Source organism: Harpia harpyja, chromosome 21 (assembly GCF_026419915.1).
Source record: "Harpia harpyja isolate bHarHar1 chromosome 21, bHarHar1 primary haplotype, whole genome shotgun sequence".
In the NCBI taxonomy this organism is placed as follows: Eukaryota; Metazoa; Chordata; class Aves; order Accipitriformes; family Accipitridae; genus Harpia; species Harpia harpyja.
In genome coordinates, this window is record NC_068960.1 from 17,349,176 (window position 1) to 17,376,547 (window position 27,372).

Genomic DNA, 27,372 nt, shown 5'->3' on the forward strand with positions numbered 1-27,372 from the left:
GAACTGTTCTAGTGACAGCAAGTGCATCTCATCCAGTCCTTTCCCTTACAAATTTGAAAGCACGTAAGCACTTCAATGCACCATCATAGGTGCAATAAGCCTGACAGCTGCAGGAAGAATCGCTGAACACACCAGCCAACTATTACACACAGGAATATAAAGTCTGGGTGTGGTGGGGGGCCTGTGCACAGCCTGTGTCCTTCACTGACCGCTGACTGAAGCTCTGTGGACCACCTGCCCCGAAAGACTAGGGACCACTGAGAGGAACCAGTATTCTGAAAAGGAACAGGTACTTTATACAGTTGTTCTGGAGGTGGTTTTTTAAGTGCATTGGGTTTAGCAAGCACATACAAGACTAGCCCATTTTCTTCTTCGGATTCATTTCAAGATCACCTTATTAGGAGACACACAGATTTTCTAGCTCTTTGCTACACCAGAGCAGATGACAAGGCTTGCTATACACTGTTCTATTCCACACATTTAGTAACTGTCACTTGCAATCAAAACATCATTTTTTTCCAGCTCTATCACTACCATTAAGAAATTATTGTAAATTTTAGCACGTAAGGAGTGGCAAATGCTACCTTTGCCATCTTTAACTTATTTCCTTGGGTACATGTGTGATATTCTCCAATTATGAAAATCATCCTTTTTCTCTTCAAGTGAAGAAGCTGTTTCATAAGCAGGTTTTTTTGATTTCACATTAGTAGGGTCCAGTATTCCACCTGATCCTCCAGAATCACCAGAAGCAAGCAACTTCTATAAACCTTAACACGCTACATTCTTCCTTGCCTAGAAGATTGCAGTGAAAGACAAGTACACAAAGGCAGGCTCTTGCACACTCCTCTTAATGCAGAAACCAAACCTAAGGAATTTTTAGTCTCAAAGGCAGAATCTCTGGAAAAATCTAAGAAAATGAAGACACTAGCCAAGAATAAAAACCCTTGTACAACACTACCACAGTTTCATGCGTTATGAAACAATATTAGCTACCTTCAAATGAAAAGCCCATAAAAATTCATTCAGGGAGAAAACAGTAGCAAACCTTGTAGTCATGAATGATTCTCTCAGCAAATGCCTTGTCCAGCATCTTCTTATACCATTCTTGCAAACGTTTGGGTTTGGGTATTTTCTGATCAGGCGGATGGCAATGAAAAATATAGTCATCTCCTTCACTTGGGGGACAGGCCCAGATGTGTCCTGTCACATACCTGTGTTTCACACACAAGAAAAAGAAGTCTTAACCATTTTGACTACCATCTTAAAATTAACTGAGATAAACTGGGATATAAGTTCAGACCTCTGGCTTTTTTTTTTTTTTTCTTCTTTATTTTTCCTTTGTAACAAAGATGCTGAGGCAATAACCTTTATTTATACAAGAGATGAGAAAAGGCCCAGGATATAATAATGAAGTTTAAACATCAAGTGAACCTCTGATAGAAAGAATGATATGCTGTCAGTTTAAGAATTCTAACAACAGAAAAAGCACCTTAGGGATAAAATCCAAATTTCTCTCTCCACTGCAGAAAAGGCATGTGTTCCACATACCTCAGAGAGGGCAGGAGAGAGACACTATCCCAAGTGAAAAGCTACTTGGCAATCTGGATTTAAAAAAAAGCTAAGAAAAAAGATTTCTTTCTTTACAAAGATCTCGCTTACCCAAGTTTCTTCACATACTCCAAATATCCAATAAGGATTTCATGATAAACTGCAGTTCGGAGACAACGGGGGCGAAAGAAATGAATACTATCTAGATACGATATGTACACACGCCTATAGAAATGAGAGAAGAATGACAGAAAATCATGTATGGCTAAACGTCCATTTTGTCTACTGAGAACTTTTATACTAGATACATATACAGCCATACTGAACAAAAAAATTAATGATGACATTTTAATGGATATTTAAGCATCTTAACATGGTATAAACTGTTCTCAAAAGCAAAAGATGGGTAGCATTTTTTTAGACAGCAAGACCATACATCAAGAGGCAAAATTAAATACAGAATACAAAAAATTGTAACATTTTTGTTGCGATACTTGCTTTCCCCTTCAAAGTAATCTGTAGTCATACAAAATCTGACTTATTTGTGCCACGGAATTGAAACATATCTCCCAGTCTTCTGTATTTGAGACTAATTGTCCAGTGAATGTAGCAAGGTGTTCTCTGTGCATGCACCACCAGTACAGAAATGAAAGAGTACCTTGTATTTGGAGGGGGGCAATCCGAGCCATACTCCTGTACATGCATGCCAAAGAAGCACACATCTACGCCGTCTATCTCCTCAAAAGCAAACAGAGCTTTGGTACGGTAAGGGAAAGATTCTGACATCTCACCAGAATCCACAAATCTGAAGGAAAGGGTGGTAGGAATAGGAAAAAAAAACAAAAACCAAACCAACAAAAGCCAATTATTAAACCAGTGTCCTACCAGAATGAGGGAATTCTTTTCAATCTTATTTTTAACTCATTAGAAACATTTATGCAGAAATTAAACAGGGTTTGATCAGAGCTGTATTAGAACAGGGAGTCCTGTTACTATTAAAACTCATGGAAAACATTTTCCATATAGTTAACATACAACTGAACAGGCAAGCATTGGGTACAAGAGCATCCTCAGAAACCACAAGCCTTTAAATATGTTGTAGAGTAGAAAACCTGATGCATTATGATGAAGTGATGTCACGTAAACACTGTCTTTATGAATTAAAGCCAAAATACTTTATAGGATAAAACTTTTAAGCTTTTCATTTATGATGAAGCAAATTAAAAATAACTTCTGAAAGCTAAACTATTTATAAAAACACAACAAAATGAAGGAACAGTAAGGAACAGAATCTCAGCAACTGTTCCGAACTAAACTATTAATTCTATAATGCTAACCAAAATGTGGTCAGACTCTCTCTCAAGATTTAGTAATACAAAGTCATAATATTCTAACCAAACCCAGCATGTCCCCGCTACCCCCCAAACAGTCAAATACAATGGTCACCTCCTCTGAGTTCATTTACTGCATACTGCTTTTTTTACCTTTCATTATCTTACTCATACCTAAGTTTCAAAAATGTGCAAAGGGATTAAGATGCAAATTGGCACAGTTTTGCAGTATTTATGCAGGGAGACTTAAAAATAAAAAAAAAAAAAAATCAAGATCTCATTTACTGTAATTAATAGAACTAACCTGGATTTCATTCCTGGTTTAACTTCTACTGTCTTATCTGAACTTGCTACTACTCTGACAAAGACCTCTCCAGCTTCAGGATGATTCTGTCGCCGCAAAAATTTGTTTACTCTATCTTCCAAATGGTTTCCTAAACGTGTAGTCTGTAGCCCTAGAAATGAAGAGGGACAACATGACAACGGAAACATTAATACTGGAGAAATCGCTGTTAAGTTCAGGGTGTTACCATGCTCGTAAGGTCTTTCAGCTTGCTTCTCTGTATAGAAGTGGGCTTTTTTCCCTTTGTTTTACCTCCATGTGAAGATTTGGTGGTTTCATTTATGCAGCCAAAATTAAAAAAGCAAAACCATCCATGTTTTTACTCAAGCCCTAAGTAGTCACACCCTATCGTGGAAGCTAAAACCACTATAGTGGGAAAATTACTCAGTAAGTGAACTAACAAAGAAGGCTTTACATCGCATTTTTAAATTTGCAGGCTTACTTTATGAACACTGCAAATGTTTTCTCCTAACAAAAACACTATCTGGCTGTTTGACAGAGATTACATCACTTTATAGATCTGGCTCAATGCCACACCTTTTCAAGCAAAGGAAAGCAAATCAACAGAAATGAAAAGCCTTTTGACTTCAATGGAGATTTCATTGCTTTTTCTTTTCTCTTCTTTTCAAGAGAGCTTTTAGATTGAACAGTTACAGTAATCTCTGCATAAAGCTTAAATAGTTCTTGCACAGCGATAGAGGTCTTTAAAAGTTCAAGTCCACATATTGTCTGGATCCCCTCTCTCAGTCTTTACATTTACTATTAGCTTTTGTGGGGATAGCTGTTTTTGTAGTATTACAGGATGTGATGGTTTTCAAATAAATCCACCACAAATTACAGAAATTAAGATGAAGATTTTGGTTTAAATTAAGAAAACAGAAGTAGTACACTGTTTTGACTTGAAGATTTATGACTACTTCTCTTATCCTGCTGTACTTATTTTATCAACTAGTATTTCTACTTCATTTTTATGGTCAATCTGCTATCTTTTCCAAAGTGGAAAAAAGATGGTGTAATCTACAGATGTTCGTTTTATTAAAATGCATTTAATTTTCAGCTCTCCATTGCTTCATTTTTCAGTTGTTATTTGGCTACTGATACAAGGGTGTTGGTTCTTCTTCCTGACTACTGAGCCTGCATACAGAACGCTGCAGTGAAGCATCTATGCTAAATATTATTTTAACCTCCAATACTGGGGAAAAAAAGCCACATATACTCAAAGGAAGATCTTGCTTTAAGGGACTTATATACTTAAGATTTTATTTTACAATTAGTCTATAGAAATTGCCAAACATGTCAATCTTGTTTTGTATCTTTTAGTCTGTCCCCTTGTCCAGTGAGATTCTGTGGTTATAACTAGCACAACATGCCTAAATAGCATTTACCTGGGAGCCAATAATTAAATTTAAAGGCACATTAAAGTAAAAATACACTATGCCCTTTACCAATTCCAATACACTGTCCTTTCCCAGTGCTTCCCAGCCCAATACAATATATTGGGCTTTCCAATAGAAATCCAATAGAAGGGGGTTGATTTTAAAGGAAATTCACAAATACTTTCTGAAGAAATTGTTTCATTTTGTTGATTTCTCTGAAGCCAAACAGAAAAAAAAGAAATGGCTCCATTTCAGCTGATGAGTTGGTACATTTTTAGAAAGCCATTTTAGTTAACTCTACTGTCTTCTTGTGTTTTCATTTTATCATCTTTCCAATGCTAAGCAACCAAAGGATATCTGCTTCCTTCCTTATGTTGCAATACATTAAGACTTGAAAAACAAACAAAAAAAAGACCAGATAAGAAGGTGAAAGAAATAGGCAGCATTAAGATTACATGCATCATAAGGAAAGGATCTAAAAGCCGCATATTTTGATCTATTACAATGTGCAAATTCTTTTAGAAAGCAACCGGATTTGGTTCTTGGATACCTCTAATGTATGTACTTCCAATAAAAGCTCAGGTCTCAATGAAAACTGCAGTGCAAACTTGAAAAAAGGCATCCAAACCAGTAAAAACACAGAAGGCTTTCAGGCTGCTTGAGTACAGAAGTTTTGTTGCAGTAGCAATGGCCAGACATTTGTTACTGGATGAGTAATCAGACAGATAGGAAGAAAGTCAGACTTCTGGCTTACTGTGACTTTTTTGTCAGGAAACTACTTTGGGTGATTTATTTGTCAGGATATCTTTTGTCTTTGAACATCTCTGCATCAGCTACTGGCTAAGTAATATTTGTAGATTTTCTTAGTAAGAAAAATACTTCCAAAGTTAGGAATTTCACAGTATAATCCAGCTGTACACTGGTTTCTAGGTTATATTTGGCATGCTATCAGTCAGCTTTATGCAACTTACTTGCAATGTGGTTAAGATAACCAATTTTACTTGATATACATTAGGAACATGAATGTTACTACAACAGCTGAGCAATAGTTTGTAGCTGAGGGATGTGCTATCTTGATTATTAGCATTGTGCCAGCATGCTTGAGAGAGCACAGAAATATTGATGGCAATTCAGTAAGTAAAGGTTTTTATGGGGAGGGAGGGGGAGAGGAAACATGTTAACATTTCAAACTTTCATTGCTCATGTTTGTTTTTAGGTCAGTAGTAAGACCAACATTTTGACAACAAGAGTAGGCTTTCGTTCCCTGTTCTTGTGCTTCCCCTAGAGCACTACTAAAGGAAACTGATCTCAAGACCTGAGCCCACCAGTGGATTACAGCTGGCAGCAGGACTCAAATCATCATGGGAAAAAACCCCCCAAGATGGCCAAACAGCAGGGAAAGAAGAAGGAAAAGGAGCAAGAAAAGGAGATCAATGGAAAGGAAAAAGCACCATTATTTCCCTATCCAGATCCCCAAAGAACAGAATGGTTATCTTGAACCAAATGGCTGGTTACTCAAACTTTAAGCAATGTCACAGAACTGCAGACATCCAAGGAATCGCTAAGCTAATTTACATCAATATATGCTGTAAAGTCAGCATATAATAGAAGAGACATCTATTTAAAATGGTTATCTAAAACTACATTTTTATTTCATCATTTTATTAATGTTCTCTTACAATCTTAATCTGTCTTTAATGAGACTAATTTTAATCTTTTTTAACAATACTATCTTGCATGCGTCAAGTTACTCTAGAGACCGTTTTGATTACTGTAACCTAATATGTCTCATACAGCATTATCATCTCCAAACTATCCCCCTTCAAATCTCTTATGCAATCAACCATACGCAAAGTTATCAAGAAGTTACATTTAATGCAAAACCACTCCTTTATTACAATTTGGAAGATTCAGGCTTGCAAAGTCACAGTATGACAAGGTAATGCCCAGAACCTCCAAGGACCAAAGAACAACAAGGGAGGAATCGGGTGTACCTGCAAGTTCTAGTTGTTCAAGTGTCTGAATCACCCTCTTGGTTTCTACACTCACTTTAGTTTTCTACTTTATGCCACTGACACTGTATTTCCAATGCTAGGCCCTACTCTTCCCCCTCCCAAACACTGATGGGTAAAAGTTATCAAATTATGTTCCCTGATGCTAAATGCATGCAAAGAATGCCTGTGTAAGGATGACTAAGGAGACCGAGACAACTTGACCTGGAAGCTTTTGGCACTCTGTTTAGTGCACATTTCAACAAGATTATGACAATGCTTATTTCCAAGAAAATCCAGACATGTAGTACAATTGGTTACTTATTCCAGCAGACAGTTCTTATACCACAGTCCACTCTAGAAGCAAGAAAAGCTCTTCAAATACATTAGTACTTGGCACTACCACAGTACACCTGAAATGCAGTACAACTTGTTACTACATGTTATTGGAAGGGCACAGAGGTGACAATAATTTACCAGTTTCAACACTACATGGAAACATGTCTAAATATAGCCAGTATAGTGCATGCAGCCTGATGGTTCTCTTGTCCTGTCCCCCCGCCTTTTCTTTTCTTTTTTTTTTTTAATCTTAGAAAAATAAGGACATAGATGCCAAATACCTCAAGCAGCATTAAGACTGACCACAAACTCATAAAGAGCAGGTCTTTAAAATGTTGATTAAAATTCTGACAGCTACTAAAGCCTTGGGCTACACTACTCCCCATTTTGCAAATGTTCCTGTACCATCTATCATGACAACAGAAAGTCTCAATCAAAAAGCTAATAGGGGTGGCAGGGAGAAGATGAAAGTTGAAGATAAAAACCAGAAATATTAAACTCACTTTTAGCACTGAATTTGTTTTCTTTGCGTGTTCTACCAGTTTTCTTCAGACAATTATCACAGACAAACCTATTAAGAAAAAAAAATTGCCAAAAACTTAGCATAAACCCATTACTGGCTAGCTTAAGCCCAATGTTTGAACCCATAATGTAAATGTCAGAGTACAATATATTTTTCTCTGGATTTGAACAGCTTGTATCTCTCCATTTTTGAGGGACTTAAAGCCTTTATGAGCTGATTTAATTCTGCCAAGCAGTTACACCTGCAGTTGTGTGCTGTAGTATACAAACTTACCTCCAACCAGCTTCCATTTAGTAGTTAGAAAGAAACCACAGAAACCTGCATATATGAACAAGTTGGTTTCAAGCACATTTTCATCTGAATATACTGAAATGAGACCCCAAACACCAAAAAAAGTATTTTATTCTGAAAGGCTTTGTCCTTTTGTATTCAGTTCTTAAAGGGCAGGGACTGCATATTAAAGAGCAAAGGCAGAAAGTCTTAATTATATAAACTACATTGGTCTTACTGTACGAGGGGTAAAAACCTAACAAACATCTTACCCTGAAGGCCAAATAATATCATAATGTAATACACAAATCTGGTGCATCTTCCGACCACACTCTTTGCAGTCAACAAACCTGAGAAGAAGAAACAGCAGCCAGTCACTTTTGTTGTTAGGCAAGTAATTTTCCAGAATTCAGCAAGAAAGGACTTTCAACCCTCTGCTAAGAACTGAATCAACTTCGGCAGGCCCGATTTATGTGTTAGTTTAAAAAAAATACTCATTAGAATAGCTTCCGATATACATCCATTAATCTCATGTGCAAATAAGAGAGAGATATATATATATATTATAAAAATTGTAAAAGTACTAGTTTAAAAATGTGAAATGAGCTTTCAAGCACAACTTTTTCCAGATCTTTTTTATCCTCTTCTAAGCAGAGTTCTGAGTTTTCCCAGCTTCAACGAATTCTGCTCAACAGTACCTCTATGGATTTAATTTTCAATTGTTGCAACAACCACAAGCTGACTAAATGGTTGCTCAACTTACTGTAAATGTAAAAACTAGTAATTCGTGAATCACTGTGCCAAGAAAACATGTATTAGCTTGTCTTTGCCTGCATGGGTCTGCTGTAGGTTTTTTTGTTTGTTTGTTTGTTTTTCAAAATAGTACATCAAAATTCTTTTTTTGGATGGGAAAACTGTTAGAAGTTTTCCCAGTCAAGACTGCAACACTGGTTACGAAGCCAAATGCACTGAGGTGTACCTCAGAAGTCTACCTTTAAAGGTCTAGGGGAGGAGCTCTATTTAGTATTTGCAAAGATGAGAAAAGGAATCAAAATGTATTACATATCAAACTGCCAGAGAACAAAGGAGCAGTAAGATAAAGTCTTGTTTCAGTTAGTTAAGGACAGCAGGAAAAGCAGCACAGTGCTACTAAAGAATGTTCAGCTTGGCTTTTGCTGAACTTCTCAAGGGTAATAAACCGAAGGAAGGAGGATGGCTCTTTCAAGTGGGCTAAGCACTTGGGTGAAGAGAAAAACATGTTTTAGAAGCCTAGCTAAACCAGAAGAGGAAAATGCAGAACTCCCCCACAGGTACTCAGGGCTTGATGTGAAAGGCTCTGTAGGACGGAGGGCTATTTTCAGCCAGCTGCACAGCACCTTGCAGAATACACCTAAGGAATTACCCAAATAAACAGAACTAGAAACTGCCATTAAAACAGGCTCACATTTTCCTCTCAGATATCAATGGTAGACATCAAGTTTGCATGTTGTGCTACAAACTCTAGATAAAGATTCTGCAAGCATGTTTGGGCAGAGGTGGACATAAAAGGAAGACTTCTTTATTCACTGCCTAGTTTCTGAAGTGCTGGTTAAAGGACAAGTGAAAGTGATAAGATTATCTCAAGAAAAACAACAGCCTGGTACTTACGGCTCTGGATCTAGTGTATCGTTTTTCTTCTTTTCAAACTGATCCTTAGAGATGGTTCTAGAGACAAAGAGTTAATATGAAAACTCAGTAGTACCTTTATATCAGAGGCTGAGACAGTATTATGCTTTTCTGAATTGCAGCAAATGAGCAAACCTCAAGTCAGAAGAAAGCATATCAGTATTTATTTTCTATTCAGAGAAAACAATTCAGTTTATTTTATTTTAAGCTACAGAAAATATTTTTCCCATTTCACTTTCTGTGTAAATTAAAAGCAAAATAAGAGATACCCAAGCATACACATAAATTTAAAATCATAAAGAACAAGGGAAGCTACCATCAGTAAAGCAACCACCTTCCAAACCAGCTTGTATTCCTCCAATCTTAGAGCATCTTATTTTCTGGTCAGGTTAAAAACAAGCCCTTGGTTTCATACGCAAAAGCTGTACTTAAAAAGGTGAGACATCAGAGTTAGCTGAAGTCTTTCATTTGAAAAGGTAATGAATTACTGACATTTATTGACACAGCTTCCACCCCCCCACCCCCCCGCTCCAATCACATTATCTAGTGTCTGCCACCCTCTGCACCAGTCTACGGGCAGCTCTTGACTAGCGCAACCGGACACAAGCTATATTGTTCGGCAGGCTAATAGGCCCAACACAGTAACAACTGTTAATCATCTGTTACTGTAAAATCTCCTATTAGTAATAAAGTAGACATTTCCCCATGAACACCACCACCGGCCACAGGGTTTTGCTATCAAATCAGGACTACACATCACCTCTCCCATCTAAAAAGGCAGCATGCAGAAGAAAGGAAGCAACTTACGTTTGAGGCTGGGAAGGGTCATCACCCAGGGTGACATTCTCCCCCTGGATTTCAGTGAAACACTTCTCACAGAAGTGATACCTGTCAGCAAGAAGGCCATATTTGGGTGAACTGGTCCAGCACAACATACAGCCACCCAAGCACGGAGCCACCAACCAGAGCAGGGCAGATCACCACGACGAAAGGGGGGGCGTTGTTGGTTGATTGATGGGTCAGTGTGGACAATGAGGAGGAACAGAGGGAGGGGAGGGCAGGATTAGAGAACAGGGGAGGGAACAAACAGCACAGACGTAAGAGGTAAGACGCAAACACCAAGACAACACAGAGCAGAAAGCCAAGGCAAAGCACAGATTAGCATTCGGTCTCATTTTATACATTACTAACAAGTCGTCGGGCGTCAAATTCAAAATTTGAGGAGGATTCATGAAGTAGCTACCAAGCGCTACGTTTGTATAGACTTCAAATTTAAGAATTTGGATTTGATTTGCATTACTTAGGAAAAAATGCTCTTTGATTCCAGGCTTGTGACTGATTCAGTTTCCTTTGGGTAAAAAAATAGCCTGTTAAAAAGCTTTAAGAACACATTTATTACAGATTTAAGTAATTAGAAAACATGCTGAAAGCGTTTACTGATTGTCAGTAAAAACTCTAAAAGCAGAAACACTTGGTATTGAAAAAAAATCTACAAAAATATGAAATTCAAAAGTTATTTGACTAGAAGATTAAATGTGACCAATTGCTCAGCTCATATTATTTAATATAAATGAAACCAAATCCATACTCTAGACAAACATTTAACAGAAATGCAATTATGGGTCAGAGTTTCCAGCCATTTATCTATATAAGTACAATATATGTATATATGTGAACAACATTAAATATTGTACATACATACAATATATTTATCAGGTACATTAAAAATGCGGAATTAAGCTTTACAAATTGAATATGAGACTAGGTACAATTTTTGGTCACCAGACCAAGAGCCAATCCAAGTTATACTCAGCAAAACCAATACTGCAGTTTAACAAACCAAGCTGAGTAAATTGGAATACAACTCTATGAAAATACAATCTGCATTTGAAAAAAAATAAAATCAAAGTTACACAGATTTTTTTTTTTTTGGTGGGTTTTTTTGTTTGTTTGTTTCAGATGAACTGGAACCAAAGTTGTCAGGGTCATTAAAAAAAAAGAGGCTAAATGTTTGGAAAGGATATGAATTCACACATGAACAAAGGTAACAAAGAGAGGCCACAGCTGTAAAATGCAGGAAGGCCACAAAGGATCATCAAAATAAAGGATCAAGAGTGAGAAAGTATAAGCAGCAACGGCAGTACAGTAAAACGCAGTTTTAGTACTCAAACACTAGAACTGTACAAATGGTAAGTATAAAAGGCATCAAACGAGACTCAATGTTACAATGAACCAACAACTTAAGGGATGGAGATTAATCAATATGGCAGCTTGCCCCTTCAAACATGTACTCATACACTTAAACTACTGTAATCCAGGTGACAGATCTCCAAGGCTGTGCTTTCCTGGAGACAACCAAAAACACTTATAGGCACTTATTGCAATGTACTGATCAGAATTTCCTCCTGCAACACGCACGGGCCATCGCATCACCACTACATGTTTTCTAAATACTTGTGAAACACAGTGCAAGCAAGCAGGAGCGGGTCCTTCAACAGCGCCCAGTGAATCGGGGAAAGATGTTCTGCGGAGCAATCTGCGTCCTCCCCAGGCTGGAGCCAGGTCCATGTTACCATAGCATAATTTACAAGAGCCTGAAAACTTCTGCAAAGTCTGCCAGCTGGCTCAGGCTTCAAGAGCTACTCTGCTAGCCAAGAACCACTTAAATGCAGCAGCACATTGAATACTCCCCTCTACCGTGGGATTGACACAGGAGAAAGGTGTATTTTATTCTAGCTAATATAGCCCATACTGAGATATCCCCATAATCCATCTTACCAGCAGGGCAGCTGCAACTTTGATAGCAACCATGTGAGCTAAAATGCCATGCTCTCTGCCTGGAGGGCTGCTTGCCAGCCTACCACAAGTTAAACTGCAAGTGACTTCTCCTGGGTCAGCTCAACTAGGATTAAAGACATCACCCTCCCAAGGAAAACCAAGGCTTTTGGAGCTGATAATGTAACAGAACAAGACCAGGAGAAAAAAAAAAAAAAAAAAAAGTATTCCATTAATTTGTAATCATTGGGAGTGATAAATATATCATGGTTATTACAGAGCAGTATTACAAGAGAATTTCAGGAGCAGATACTGACACTGCGCATCTCATTTACACTGACTTAACTTGCCCCTCACCCCATACCCCTAAATTGATACAGCATCATCTAATAATTTAAAACTCCCCCCCCCACCAAACATAACAGGTTCAGAATTTTATATCCTTTTACACATTGTTCATGTCCTTTTTTTCTATAATGTGCTTCTTTAAATTTTTCTTCAATTAACAAAACCCGCTAAGTATTTTCCTTACTAACAAGGATGCTCATTTTAAGAGTCAGATTGGGAAGGACTGAAACACAGGAGTGTGTAGCCAGAAAAATCCATGGTCAAGGCTCCTATTAATACTTTGCTACATTTAAACAATCCAAGAAAAGGTTAATTCTGATCCATTTTTAGAATAATTTATGGGCTCTCAAAGCACTCATGAAACTGAGCAATGAGGCTGCCTTTGATACTGGATTTAAGTTACACTGCAGAAATCTAACTAGCTCCACCAGCACAGATATTTCACCCTCTGCTCACGCTGCGGCTGCAGGAAGCTCAGTCTCACAGGGATGAGTGCTTTGGTTCAGCAGTGTTAAGCACGTGCTCCAGTGATCCACAGATCTGAAGGGGAGCACAGGATTTTACGTGCTGCAGAACTGAAGCCTAACACTAGCAAGAGTCAAGCCTTAATTCATGATATTAAAATGAGGAAATAAAAATTGAAATATAGTGAAAATGAATCACCTAAAGATCATGAATATTTGTCCATAAAATAACAAAGGTGAAACAATAGCTATAACTTATTATGAATATGGACCCTCAGAAACAGAGATTTGCTTGTAATTCACTGATTTTTGCATGTCACTACAAATATTCAACAAAACCCATAGAAAGCATACAATATTCTAGTTATAACAGTCATAGAAAATCCAAAGAATGTACTTATCGCAACACATCAAAAATGAAAACCTTTTCAAATGCAGACTGTTCAGGTGACTGATTCCCGTTTATCAAAGAGTAAAACTATGGTTCAATACCGAAGTCCAGAAAATGCTCAATCTCTGCATTAACAGGTAAATTTCCAACTGTAATTAAGTGCATTCAAAGGAAATTCTAAATTAGTAATTGGATGCTAGTACTGATATGAAATACCAATCAGTTTTCTCAACTGGATATTCACGCATGAAGTATATTTTCTGAACACTTACTTTAACCTAAACTTCTGCCTTATTATGGAAGCCAAACAGCTCTATACCAAATAATTAACTTTTAATCATTGAACTGTAGTGCCAGAGTTCATTTATTCAATGGTGCCTAAATATTCTTAGTTGTAATTTAGTTATGCAATACACTGGACTTTAAGTACATCCAATTTTGTCTGTTCCATAAATGGACAAAATCAAAAACGTATGACCAATTAAGGATCTGCTGGAACCACAGAATTTGTTTTTCACTAGTTTGCTACTCAGTTAAGAAAAAATCTGAGATTTGAAGATCACTGTCACAGGAAACAGTTAATTTGACTGTTTTAGAGCAATACAGCTGACGAATAAGGGCTTTCTATGATCTGATAGTCCAAATGCACTTAAAAATACAGTGATTGATCTTTAGAAATATGTCAAAAAACCCAACCCAAAAAAGCCCCATTCATCGCTCAATTTACTTGGCCTGAAATAGAAAACCTGAAAGCCCCCCCCCCGCCCCTCCCTAACCACCCCAAATTCCAAAACCCTAACCCTTTCTCAAGACATCTGGATGAACAGAAATCTACACCTACTTCTGTTCTATTCCTGGCCTACTGACACTTAGACAAATCACCTCCCTTTTATTACTACCCTTTTAGACTAAACTCAGTGTAAATGGATTATCACATGTATAACAGGTAGGAAACTAAAATATTGCATCACCGAGTCCAGGAGTCCAGAGGAACCCACTGCCCCATCAACCCTGGACTTCTTGCTAGCAACTAACATTGCCTTCCACAGAGTAATCCAAATGATTTAATACTAACTTAAATAGGAAACGTATAACTGAAAGAAAATGACCTCCTCTTCAATTATTTTTGAAGTTGCCATTCTTTTAAAATACAGTACTACCTGGATGCATAATATGAAAAGTATTTGAAATTCTACCACACAGAGTTGGTATTTAAGGGTTATTTTTCCCCCCACTTCTAGTACTGAAGTATTATCCCTTTAAACGTATTTTAATTGCTTTATTTCTCTTCCGACTGACTTTTTTCGGAGTTCACAGCGGCTGTATAAAACCTTTTATGAGAGCTCGTGAATTTACATTCCTCTGCATCAATACTATTTGCCTCACAAAGGTCACCTAAGACCCAACATATAACGTAAGACAACCCATTTTCATCTCCCACACTGTGCTGCTCCAGCTTGGTGGTACACAACAGTCTTGCAGCATCATACAGCACGTTTGGTGATGTAGGGATCGCCCTAAGAGAGACTAAAGGCGAGCACCAACTGTCTGAATTAGTTCTCTAACTTCAGTCAGACAACAGCCCGCTGTGCACTTCAAAGTTGGCAAGACTTACAGACTGCCAAGCAATTCATAAATTTGTTTTAAACAGGGAAAAGGAAGTTTGTGTCTTAGCCCACGTATGTTTTGCATTTTTTTTGTTGGTGGGGGGAACATCTAAGAAACCAAAGCCAAGTTCTAAGTTTGCTTTGTTATTATAGCACTGTTGATTTAAGCATTAAATGGAAAATTAATATTATAACAATTGTTTAATAATCACACAAACACCAAATCCTAATAGTAATTAAAAAATAATAAAAACTAGTGTTTTCATAGCTTCTCATGGAATCTCTGGGTAGTTTTCAATGCTAATTCAAAACTAATTTAAATAGAAGTAAGTACTAACTAGGAAGAGAGAATATAAAGTCTTGCAATGAATCACTGTACCCTTTACTTTGCAAATTCTGACACTAATTTGAAAACAAACCTGTGTATTTTTACAATGCTCCCAGAACAAGGTAACATGATTTCTCAGTGCCTTTTTGCAGTTCTGCCCTTCTCCCTCCAGCAAGCCCTGCTACTCTTTTTGTGGAAAACGTGGACAACTTCAGTTCCACTTAACTGATGCATGGTGCAGCCTAGCTAATAGCAAGCACTTAAGTACAGTGTGTATTAAGCTGCAGTACAGGAAACTACAGTGTCACCTGCAAAAGGACAGCATGCAAAGATATAAAAATAATTTTTTCCTGACTTGCTGACAAAGGGAAGAAAAAGTTAATAATCATCCTCCTTTTTATGTGCAGAGAACTCAAAGGATCTCACTTCCTGAATAAGGAAAAAAAGCCAAAGTCAAGGACTTACCTATTCTGGTAACTGTAGTAGGCAGCATCACGAGGAATAGTACACAACTGCTTGCCATAGCAGCACAAGGTCTGTGGAGAAAACTCATACTGCAAAACAATGGTGAAAAAAGAAGCTTTAAAATGTAATCTCATGCTAATCAAGTATCTATTAGGCAAACCTGATGCTTACAGATATCATAATACATTATGTTTATCACACTATTCCAAGCTATTGTAAATATATTAGCACAGCTCTCAATTTAATTACAATTATTAACTATATAAGCTAAATAGCTGACCTTCTAACCACCTACAACGTACATGGGAAACAAGCAAACATTTTAGTATTGCTTATGACCAAAAGAGGTGTTCTCCAAGGGAGAAAAATGCAACAATAATAATAGAATAGCAGCAAGAAGGATGCTATCTACCTTTTTTAGCTCTTAGCATGCTTATAATAAAGCCAAACTTTTAACAAACCTTTCATTCAGTATTTCAGTTTTTAAAAAAGGAGTACAAAGCACATGTTTTATCTGATTAATCTAGCTTGGCTCTTGGGAAGAATACAACTCCATCCCTGGAATACATACCTTGCGCCCACAACAGTAGCCAAGTGATTGCATAACAGGATCAATTTCTTGTTCAAACACCTCCGCAAGTTTAGTGCAAAACTTATAGACCCTGGAAGTCTTGCGATTGTAAAGCCAGGCATTGTTAAACATTAGCCAAACATCATCCACGTACTGCCAGGGTTCTTGGTACTGGCCAGTATCCAATTTACGTTTAATGGTTGAAAGATCCATAGGATTCTTCACAATGTCAAAGTAGTCCTTTAAACACACACACAAAAACCTTTATTTTTAAGATGTCAACTGTTTACAATATGTTGAACAGAAAAGACAAAATCTTTATATGAGCCAAGACAAAACATAAAAACATTTTTTTAATGCTAACTCACCGGAATCCCTAAAAGCTGGGGATCCACAGGCTGTCTAAAAGGTAGAGACTCTGGGTCCTGCCGGTACAAAGCTTCAAGGGTAGGCATGAGAGCCTGCCGCAGCTCCTCAGGTTTGAAAACTGTTAATGAAAGTCAGAAAGGTTAGAAAATTTCCTTCCATATTTCCTAACCTTGACTCCCCTTAAAAAAAAAAAATAAAGAACGATGTTAACATAAAAGTCTTAAGAGGGATTTCCTGATCTGCATAGCTGATTAGAGGCAAACCTTACAATCAAGAGGCTACCATGCAGTTTTTATGTTTACCTAAATCACAGTAGGTGATACTCCCAGAATAAGGAGATAGGAACAACTGTAGCCTGTGACGATACATATCCTAGAGCATTAAAAACCAAACAAAATACCCCACACACAACTTATCCAGAACCAAATTAATTCAATTGCTTCAACATGGATGAACATTAGCTCTTCAGAGAGAAGACTAAGTGGATTCTCCTCTCCCTCCCTTCTAACCTTTTTTGCTATTTCCAAGCCAACATTATTCCAGCAAAAAGCACCATAGTGGACAGGGCCGAAGAGCCAGCTCCACAGAGAGTAACCAGATGTCTTGATAGCTGGCACAGGAGTTTTCTGGCCATAGTATACAAACAGTCCTGGTCTGATGAACTGTTAATTGATTTTGAAAGTGTTAATACTTCTAGATTTATATGCATCATTACAACCACTTGGCAACAGTGGCATGGCAACAGCCATGTTTCTTACAATAGTGGATGACAAGGACAAGAAAGGCAATGCATTTTCTGAAAAATAATGATAACTTGGAGAGCTCTTTGAACATCTCAGCAGTGTAATTACACTTATTTCCTTAGGAACAGAGTCTTTAAATAGGGAAGAATGCCTATTACTGAGAAAAAAAGACAACTAAGGAAAGCAAGATAGCATCTAATTCATCTACCTGGCTGAAACGAGAACGATACCAATAAAAGGGAGCGATTAGAAGTTCTGTTGGAAGCACTTAAATCAACAGGGCTACAGTAACCCCTTCCTTCGAGGCTGATCATTGCTTTTGTCACTCAAACGGTATTTTGGTAAACATATAAATTGCTTTTTGGGACTTCTAGTTAAAAATCTATAATTTTTAAAAAGTTCTTTTTTTTCCCTTTTTTAATTTGGGTGATATTTCTGAGAGGAAGTCTTTTTGTCTCAACTACACTCACTGAAATTACACACAAAATAAAGCAAGACAAGAAATTAAGTTGACCCTACTCAAAAAATTTCTAAAGCATTAAGTTCTCAATTTTTTTAACCATTTGTAGATACTGCAGCTCCTGGAAATTGTTAGTCAGGATGAAATTTTTAAGACCATTTGAGTGCACTGCCTCTAACTGGAGAGAGGATTGCTGCTCATGTACACAACAGGCACGATACCACCCAAGTCACCTAAATCACGGTAAAGGACTAAGCAAGCTGCCAGAAGGGCTTCTGCAAGGGCTTGCCTTACAGATACATCAAGATCTCATGCTGCTACTACTGAACTCAGACTCGCTAGATTAAAAACGAGACGAGCCAAGGAGGCCTACATTTGGTGTTACAACAACAAATGCATCTTGATGATCATTTCAGCTGTTGCTACAGCTGAACTACACTGACAACATCCCAATAAAATGGCAATTGTCTTCCATATTTATTGATACCATATATGCAGGCACCTTCCTGTGAAAGGAACCTTACTATATACTCTCGAAGTTTTATAAACAACTACTAAATTATATTATGGAATTCTCAAGAACAGAAAGAAATAATAAATTCTGTTCATGAGAAAGTATTCTCTATTGCTTCTGGAACCATCTTGCTCTGGCTCAGGTAGTTCATAACCTGATAATCTGAATTATTTCATGTAATGAAATTTAAAGGTCAAAAAGCACCTTTTAATAATCTATTTTGGCCACCTGCTTGACATTGCTTTTAGAATTTTCCCCTGTGCCGGCCCCTATAACAACATATCGCTAAGCTACAGTATCCTTCAAAATAAATCCAATCTTTATTTAAAACCAAACTACAGAGATTCAGCGCACTTTTGCCAAGTTCCTTAAAGCCTAATTATCTTTGCTGATAAAGTTTACAACCTACTTTCATTTTGAAGTTTGAAAAAAATAAAAATCAAAATCCAGTTATTTCAATTTATGACTTCACCTAAAAACACAAAGAAAAGTTGCCTTCATCTTTAGCTGTAAAAACCTGTTCTGCCTCTAAGGAATATGACTAATAACAGAACATTTGATCATAGGATCTCCCTATACGCAGATTTTACATGAAAGTTTCTGTTCTCCCCTCTTCCCCTTTTCCAAAATGAAATGCTCTTGGTTCTCCTCCGGTAGCTAGATGATCTTTATAAGGAGCTGGCATCCAGTTATCCCATTTTGTCTTGCATGTGTGGGTGGTAAAAAGAAAATGGGATCTTTGCCTGAATCATGATGACGTATTATCTGCCAGAGAAGAGTATAATGCTACCTTTTAAAAATTTTATTTCTTTCAAACAGAGGAAATCCTGTGTATGATTACTAAGGAGAAAATTCATAAATGAAAATGAAGACAACTTTGAAACAATAAGGACAATACACTGGTATATCCCCCCCAAAACCAAGCCCTTGTAGGTTTTGCATTATTATGTCTTATAAAGAAGGGAAGAAACCAGTAAAACTTATCTTGAAGGTCATCAAACTAAGGCAGCTATCTACAATGAGAAGAGGAGACAGGAGCTACCCAAATGAGTATTATACCGTTTCTTTTGAGAAGACTGCAAGGGAAAAGGCAAGGAACCAAAAACCTTCCTTTCTTGCTTACATTAGATTTGCAGAAAAAAAGCAAAACCAAACTGAACCAAATCCTGAATTTGGAAGGGTTTGGTTGCCCTCATTTATGAAGGCAAAACCTTGATGAGGAAGAAAAGCTTGCTGAAGGGGTGTCTGCAATTCTCCAAAAAAACTAAACTTCAAAAACTCAGGTATAAGTGAACTGAGCAGACCAGTATCTCAGCAGTATCATCTTGGTCTGTTTTCTAGCCCGTACAGTATTTCCCATCACTTAAATCAGGTTACAGTCTAGTTATATTAAGTGAGCACAGTCAGGCGAATGGTGTTCAGTACACATGGATGGGTGGTACAAACAGATGAGTTTCCAACTCCACAACATAAGCCACCTGTACCCAGAAAAACAATCCTCTGGTTTCCAGATGAATCTTTTCAAACATTAAGGTATCAGGCTGCAACTTGCTAAGTTATCTTATAGTATACTCCATGACACTTCCAACCATGCACCTTCCTTCCCCCTAGTAGCTGCAGCATGTATCTGCTACGTCCCAGGTTACTGTGGGGTACACCTCAGGGATCTGGCCACATGGGAAGGAAGAAGAGCTTCCAATACTTCTGTAACCCATGCAAACTCCAGATGAGTCTCATAGGTAGTTTTAAAATATCATATAACCCTTAAGCAAACTTCACAGTATTTGCTCTTGAATACTTCTTGGTTTGTTTAGCATTTTAATACAAACGCTCTATTAAAGTTGTACAAACTACTTGGTGAGAAAATGTCACCATTTAAAACTGTGTATACAGTTGTAACTACCCATGCTGCACATGTATTCTACTATAGGGTTACTTAGTGACACTATTTCCAAGATAAAATTGTGTTACTAAATGAGGTATTGGAAATACATAGTAACCCAGACTGAATCAGCAGAGTAATTCTGCAAGAATCTTCCACTTTCAACCACTTGCTTCGATTTACTTGCAAGCGCACTCCTTCTAACAAGCAGCGGTGATTCCTTCTGCTGGGAATATAACTGGTTTATAAATGCTAATAAGGTTTCCACTCCCTATCTTACATTTTGTTTGAAACAGGCTCTGCCATTTAGTTCTGCAGCATACTCTCATTTGGCTGGCCCACTGTGCTACAAACTGAAAATACCATCTACAGGAAAATGTGTTTTATTATAAAAAGATGTTTAGTAATTAAATGCAACCGCAAGCATATACAGGAGATCAAGATTCAAGCTGCATAAACTTTAAAACTTTATGATTCCTTGATCGTATTCTGGAAAGCATGCACCCATAACGTTCTCCTAATATAACTATATGCAGTTTCCTTTGCAAGGGCAGAAGAAAAAAAAGTAATGAAATGGATCATCACTTTCCCTTTTTGACATTTGCAGCATGTTGAAAGTACCTTTGGTCAAAAACTAAAAACTAACCACAGAAAACAATCTCGAAAAAGCAGATGCTAAGAGACAGAGATCTCTGAACAGCTAAGGTTTTTGAGTCCAAAAACTTAATCTTGCAGGCTCCCACAAAGTCTGCACTACAAGTGGAGTAATTTATTTTTGTCTGTTTTAGGAATCTTACTCATTTACTTCTTACTAACCCAAGGCATGCAATCATTTATATGAGTCCATTCAAGATCTGTAATGCCATCAAGTTTCCTTCTGGAAAAATATACAGTACAGATACAGCCACGTCTAAATCTATGCTAACGTTGTGTATTAACTTAAGAGACTACTGACCTAACTACTTCTGAGGAGAAAGCTTTCAAATGAACATTACACTGACAACTACATAGGACTTTAAAAAAGTTTAAGTCTATTACAGCAGTCCAGCCTTGGAGGAATACAGATTCAGGAGAGGAGTCCAAGCACCTAATTCTCAGAGAAGTGAATGCTAAAACTCAGTATGAAGGCGGTATGTGCAGCCTCTAAGAGAAAAGCAAAGCAATGGATATTTTTGGTTACTGCGAGCACTCTTATCTACAATGAGCTCCCCTGAAAGAGCACTGGCCAAGATGTACATGGAGAGATACATGTATATAATTTCTCCAACAATCACCGCCTTACTGTCTTGGTCCTTTTGGGCAGAAACTGGAATCTGCGAGAAGACTGCTAGGATCAAGACCACAATGATAGGCTTTTCTCACCTGTAATTCATGTAACATTAAAGGAATCCTACTTTCAAAAATAAGTTACAGAGTATTGATCTCCTAGAGCTCCATGTGCTGGAACACACGTGCAAAACAGACCTTCCAGCAGGAGCTGAGACTGTGGAAAACAAATGCTAGTAAAAACAAAGTACACAAGAAAACTCAGTTTTCATACACATACTTTTTTTGCGTGGCTGAGAAGGTGATGTGGATTGTGAAGTGGTTCCATTAGTGCTGCTCTCCTCTTCCTCTTTAGCATCTACTTTTATTTCAGGTTTCTTTTCTTCTATTTCCATTGGCTCTTGTTTCAGTTCTGTTCCATCTGTTTCTTCTTTTGTTTGTGAAGATCCTTGTAAATCCTCCTCCACCTTAAGAAAGGATGCAATGAGATATACTATTACATCTGTGACCCAAACTTCAGTCATCAAAATATTAGTTTGAGATTGTCAAAGCACTCTCCATCCATGGCTTTCCTCAGGACAGTTACTTTCCAGTAACTACCCTCCTCTCGCCCCTTAGCTCACCAATTCAGACACATCATTAAGTGCTTTTATATCTATCACTGCTTTCAGTTAAGCTGTATAGAATCTCATTTACCTCAGTCTTAGCTTCCACTTGTGTCTCACTAGTCTCTGGCTCAGTTTCTTCAGTTTTAACTTCTGATTTGCTTTCTAGCATTGGTGCATCTGGTCCTAGTTGCTGGGAATTCGTATCAGCACTAGCAACTGAGGCAGGGGTGGGGACCCTGTTATCAATACTAGCTGCTGCCTGGGATAGCTGTTGTAAAAACAGTACAAAAGAAAGACACTGCATATATAGAAATATTTTCCTTTACTAAAAAATGAACAGCACAAAAGATACATGAGATGATATGCTAAAACAGTGCAGAACATGGATACAGGAGCTCACTGTAGCCAAGTTTCGATATCACACATTTAATAACTCTGCCTTACAGAGGAGAAGCCAAGGAAGAATTCTGCCCCAAAAAGGCTTCTTTTACAGAGAAAACACCTGCCCAGTAAAACCCTGTACATTCCTTGAAATGTGCATTCGTCCTGACTGTATCTTAAGAGAAAAAAAATTTATGCAAATCTCATGATCAGAAAAGACCGATTCTGATTAAGGCCAAATATAGTATTAGGCCTGTTATGCCTCATCTTTCTGCACACTGCTGCCATTTTTACTTTGAGCAGTTCAAAGTCATTCAATACGCCCCCCTCCTTCGAACAATGCTGAGAACATCTGAACACACACATTTTTATACATCTCCATAATGAACCCTTTGGTCTAAAGTAGAAGCTACTGTTGACAGCTATGGGCTCTACACATTCACGACATGGTGCTATACATAGGGCGAACTCTTGTAGAATGCCACTACACAAGAAAAATGCAACTAGCTGGTACTTACTGGAGTGCCAGGTGGCTGTGCCTGCACAGATGTTGGCTGTTGCTGAGATGGCTGTGGGGTGGGCACAGACGGGGGTTGAACTGGGGTCTGAGGTTGCGGTGTGACTTGAGCCTGTGCTGCAGTCTGCCCTGTAGGTGTGCTTTGTGTCTGTGTCGCGTTTGGAACAGAACCCGGTGTTGGTGTTGGCGTTTGTCCTGAAGACGAGACTGGTGTCGATGGCTGAGTGGGTGCTGCTGGCTGCGGAGGAGTCATTCCAGTTGGCGTTTGGTGCTGAATAGGTGGCATCCCAGCAGCAGTGGACACAGGAGGTGTAGTCTGATGTAGAGGTGGCTGGGTCACTGGTGGACATGGTAACTGCGCACTCTGCGGTCCTAGCATGTTCATGGAGTTGGGAAGAGCAGCACTGGGAACCTGCCCCTGCTAGAGAGAGAGAGAGAGAGAGAGAGGTTCTTTTACAGACATGTGACTCCAAAACTCCAGGAATCACACTTATCTTTTAAATCACAGCACTGAAGTCTTCTTTAAAAGTATACTGTAAGTCTAAACGTGAGATCAGCTATAAACAAATGCTGCTATTGCAAATTACTATGCTCTAATTTCTCTCATCGTTTTCATCAGCTCTTAGTCAATGACCTTGCTCCTAGACCTAGATGTGCCATGCATGTCTTTTTACATTAATTCTACTGGCACAGACAGGGAATCCTCACGATCTCCAAGTAACACAGAACCCCACAGGCAGACAATCTCTAAATCATGTCATTAGCTGGGCAAAGGTCAGACTTTGCATACAAAATGGTTTCGAGCAAATACACATTTTAGGCCAGGACTCTAGAGCAGCCCTGCTTTAGAAGACAGTTCAACACATTTAATGCCTGCCCCATTGTGCAGTGCAAGACTTAAGAGGGGTTTTTTTGTGGTGGTTTTTTTTGTTTTTTTGGTTTTTTTTTTAAATTCTAATTAGACTACTCCAAATGCTTAAGAAAATTGTGGATCTGTTTTTCAGAGCAGCAACAACAAAGTATTCTGGATGTGCACAGACTTTTAAACTATACATTTTACTAAAGATTGCATCAGATAACTAACGATAAAAAAGAATACTCTATCCTCAGATGTACCTCTTACTCTTAGAAATCTGAATCAATGAGTAGTTTCCTGCAGATGAGGTTTCAAATTTAAAACATGCTTCTATATTGCCTGTAAATAGTCAGTTTTATTGAACTAATTGCATTAGGAAAAAAAAAAAATGTTCACCACAAAGGTGGTCAAACAACTGAGCCAGGGCCAAAGACATTGTAGATGCTCCATCCTGAACATAATCCAAACTTCACTTGACAGAACACTTCGTAACCCGATCTAAGTTATCTCTCATTTGAGGATGTGGCTGAACTAGAGAACTCTGGAGGTCTCAACTAACCTAAATTACTTGGACTCTGAGTTAAAAAAAAAAAAAAAGCCTCTCCCTGTGGAAAAGCATATACTTTGGCATCATAAGCACAGCTGCTACTTCACTGACTACTACTGTTAACAGAAAAATGTTACAGAAAAAAACACAACCAATTTTCTGTTCCAAAGTAGAGAGGTTAAAACAAACTTTAAAAGATCTTCCCCAACCACTTCATTGTAATTCTTGATTTAAAGTAAGCTACTAACATCCACACAAAGACAAAAGCATATGCTTATAAATGTCCCATGAACTAACTTGTGATACTCCCCCGAAAAATCTCATCAGCATACATTTTTTAGAATTTAAATCAGGAATTACAGAGCATTGCCCCCCAGTTAGCATATATAGCTAGATTATATAAAAGCTTATGAAGAAGGCAGATGTAACCCAGGATTCCCCAAAGACAGGGGTGACTACAATAAACAACTGATATATAAATATAAATAAACGTACATAAATACATTAGAAGAAAATAATTGAGAGTAAATAACTATTAGAAAATACATCTTACCTGTGCCACCCCGGCCTGGGCTGTTGATTGACCCATGCCCACGTTGTTCACATTCATAGCCCCACTGGATGCTGGAAACTGATTCTGTGGCAGGAATTGGTTCTGGGTAGGAGCCTGACCCATCATGTTGTTGGAATGAGCTCCCATCATGTTCTGTGGCTGAGGCATTCGGGAAGGAGACATTGCCATCTAAAAATGAACACCCAAATTAAAGATATTACCATTTAGTATTATGTAGCAAGACAAAGGAAAATAACCTCAATGTAATTGACCAAAAGATAGGCCAAAAAAATAAAAGGAAAACTGGCTTCAGTAAATCAAATGGAAGTGGGCATACATATATAACTTTAGCATTTGTTCCACAGTATTCATGAGAAAGTTATTTTTAAACAGGTAATATTCAAATGCTACTCAGATTGTTAAAACTCCCATTTATACTCTGAGCTAACAGATAATCAAGTGAAACTATTTTTGTTTTTCTAAAGAATCAAAACACATTTTCATGGAGAATAAAGAAGGTACATATACTGCAAAGACTGTTTGTGAAACAACTATGCTCTTCCACAGACTGTTGGAAATTATTGCATCTCTGGCATCTACCTCTCTAAAGATTTATTTTTTTTTTTAAACACATAAATATTGAAAACAAACACCTCGATAAAGCCTGACAGACTCAGTACATTTCCATGAAATTATCCTACAATTTACAGTACTACTCTAGGACATGGCCTTTTCAGATCAGTGTTGATACTGCTAGATGTAATCAACCAATTTTGAGAACTTGGTAACAAGAAGTACGAACCGCAGGAACAGCGCCCATGTTGTTCATTTGTACAGGATGGTTCATTGGAGAAGCTGCACGCGGTCCCATGGGTGCTTGAGGCATCTGTACATTCCCTATGGACATGGGGTTAAACTGATTCATTCCTGCAAATGCACCCCCAAAACAACTCATTAGGAACAAGTCATCATTATGTATGTATACTCTACTATAAAATTCACATTTGTTATGACTAAAGTTTGACTGCCCTCCACATCATCTTTTTCCTTTAACTTAATTCAAATTACTTGGCTTAAGAGACAAATCGGGATGCAAGAAATATTTAAAAGAATACCAGTTCGGGTGAAATGTAACTTTTGGTGTCTAAAAAAATTGCAAAACATGAAGAGTGTGGATGATCTGTAAAGACAGGATGCTATTTGTAAGTAATACCTTGAGATAGTTTCTTAAAATCAGGTATTTGCCTTGAAACAGCAATGTCTTTATTCAGGCCTCGCTGAAATGTTTGAAGTAAATATGATAAAGATATATATTGCATATATGAAAGCATCTCCTAGCCTCAAATCAGGACAGAAGCTAACAATATGCCTAAAAAGCTGTTGTGACTTTCATACAAAACTTTTAATTCCTCCAAAACACCCAAACTTTTCTAACAGTAATAAATGTGTAAATAAATAATGATGGAGCTATACTTGCTATCAACTTTTTCTCCTATTGAAATGAATTTTAAAAGGATGTAACTTCTCAAGGACATTTTAAGACAAGTTTCAATTTACTACTAACATTCAATCAAGAAATAAAATAATTGGGGACACTTTTCTGGAGGAAGCTGAAGCACCTAAAAGTCATGGGTTTGTATTTTTCAGAAGAAAAAACCCCCAAAACCCAAACCCACACCAAACCAGAACACCAACACCCATGAGTACACAGCAGCCTAAATCAGTGATGGCAAGCCATCAGTGCTATGAACAAGCTACAAGGCTTTTTTAGATGTACTTTGCATCAGAAACCAAGAAAGGATATAATTAGTTACACAGATTCTAGGACTAATGTGCTAAGTTTTCAGCTACAGGTGTATTTTTGGCAAATTAACTGATAAAAAAATGCCAACATCCTCCTCCCCTCCCTGCCACTACAGTGTTTTAAATCAGATTATCCACAGTATTCTTGCTTGCGCTCTCTTCTTTTTGAAAGGACTGAATTACTCCCCAATTGCTAGCAAAGTACTGAGCACATACTGCCAGTTCTTAAGACAAGAACGCACTGAGACAGTTCCTGCCACAGAGCAACAACAAAGAATGATGCTCAAAAAAGACAGACCCGGTAGTTCCCCCCACCCAACTCCAAAAGAAAAACAGAAGGTCAGCTTTCCTCCCCTAACGATTATTTTGAACCCACAAACTGCAATTAGAGAGAAAAACATAGATACCTTGAGAAACCTGCATACGACTTATAGGCACGGTTGGCATGGACATAGGCCCATCTGCAACAGAACAGAAGAATGGTCAGCAACAATCAATTTAAAATACAAACTCAGGATTAGCATGAGAGCCCAAGGAC

The 27,372-nt window shown here is 37.8% G+C and overlaps 1 protein-coding gene across 7 annotated transcripts in view; it reads right to left on the reverse strand.

The window, feature by feature from the left end:
- Positions 1-27,372, reverse strand: part of CREBBP (CREB binding protein) — a 98,993-nt gene that overhangs the window by 10,594 nt on the left and 61,027 nt on the right. For 2 of the 7 annotated variants that reach the window (XM_052773421.1, XM_052773416.1), the window contains 17 exons: positions 27,242-27,295; positions 25,834-25,958; positions 25,032-25,220; positions 23,077-23,496; positions 22,266-22,445; positions 21,850-22,036; positions 16,704-16,822; positions 16,336-16,575; positions 15,765-15,853; positions 10,194-10,304; positions 9,369-9,425; positions 7,994-8,071; positions 7,432-7,499; positions 3,184-3,334; positions 2,207-2,353; positions 1,660-1,773; positions 1,046-1,211 (listed from right to left, as the gene is read on the reverse strand). In XM_052773421.1, the coding sequence (XP_052629381.1) occupies positions 1,046-1,211; positions 1,660-1,773; positions 2,207-2,353; positions 3,184-3,334; positions 7,432-7,499; positions 7,994-8,071; positions 9,369-9,425; positions 10,194-10,304; positions 15,765-15,853; positions 16,336-16,575; positions 16,704-16,822; positions 21,850-22,036; positions 22,266-22,445; positions 23,077-23,496; positions 25,032-25,220; positions 25,834-25,958; positions 27,242-27,295 (2,495 nt within the window). The remainder of the gene's footprint in view (positions 1-1,045; positions 1,212-1,659; positions 1,774-2,206; positions 2,354-3,183; positions 3,335-7,431; positions 7,500-7,993; positions 8,072-9,368; positions 9,426-10,193; positions 10,305-15,764; positions 15,854-16,335; positions 16,576-16,703; positions 16,823-21,849; positions 22,037-22,265; positions 22,446-23,076; positions 23,497-25,031; positions 25,221-25,833; positions 25,959-27,241; positions 27,296-27,372) is intronic. The other 5 variants (XM_052773419.1, XM_052773420.1, XM_052773417.1 and 2 more) reach the window with 5 other exon arrangements.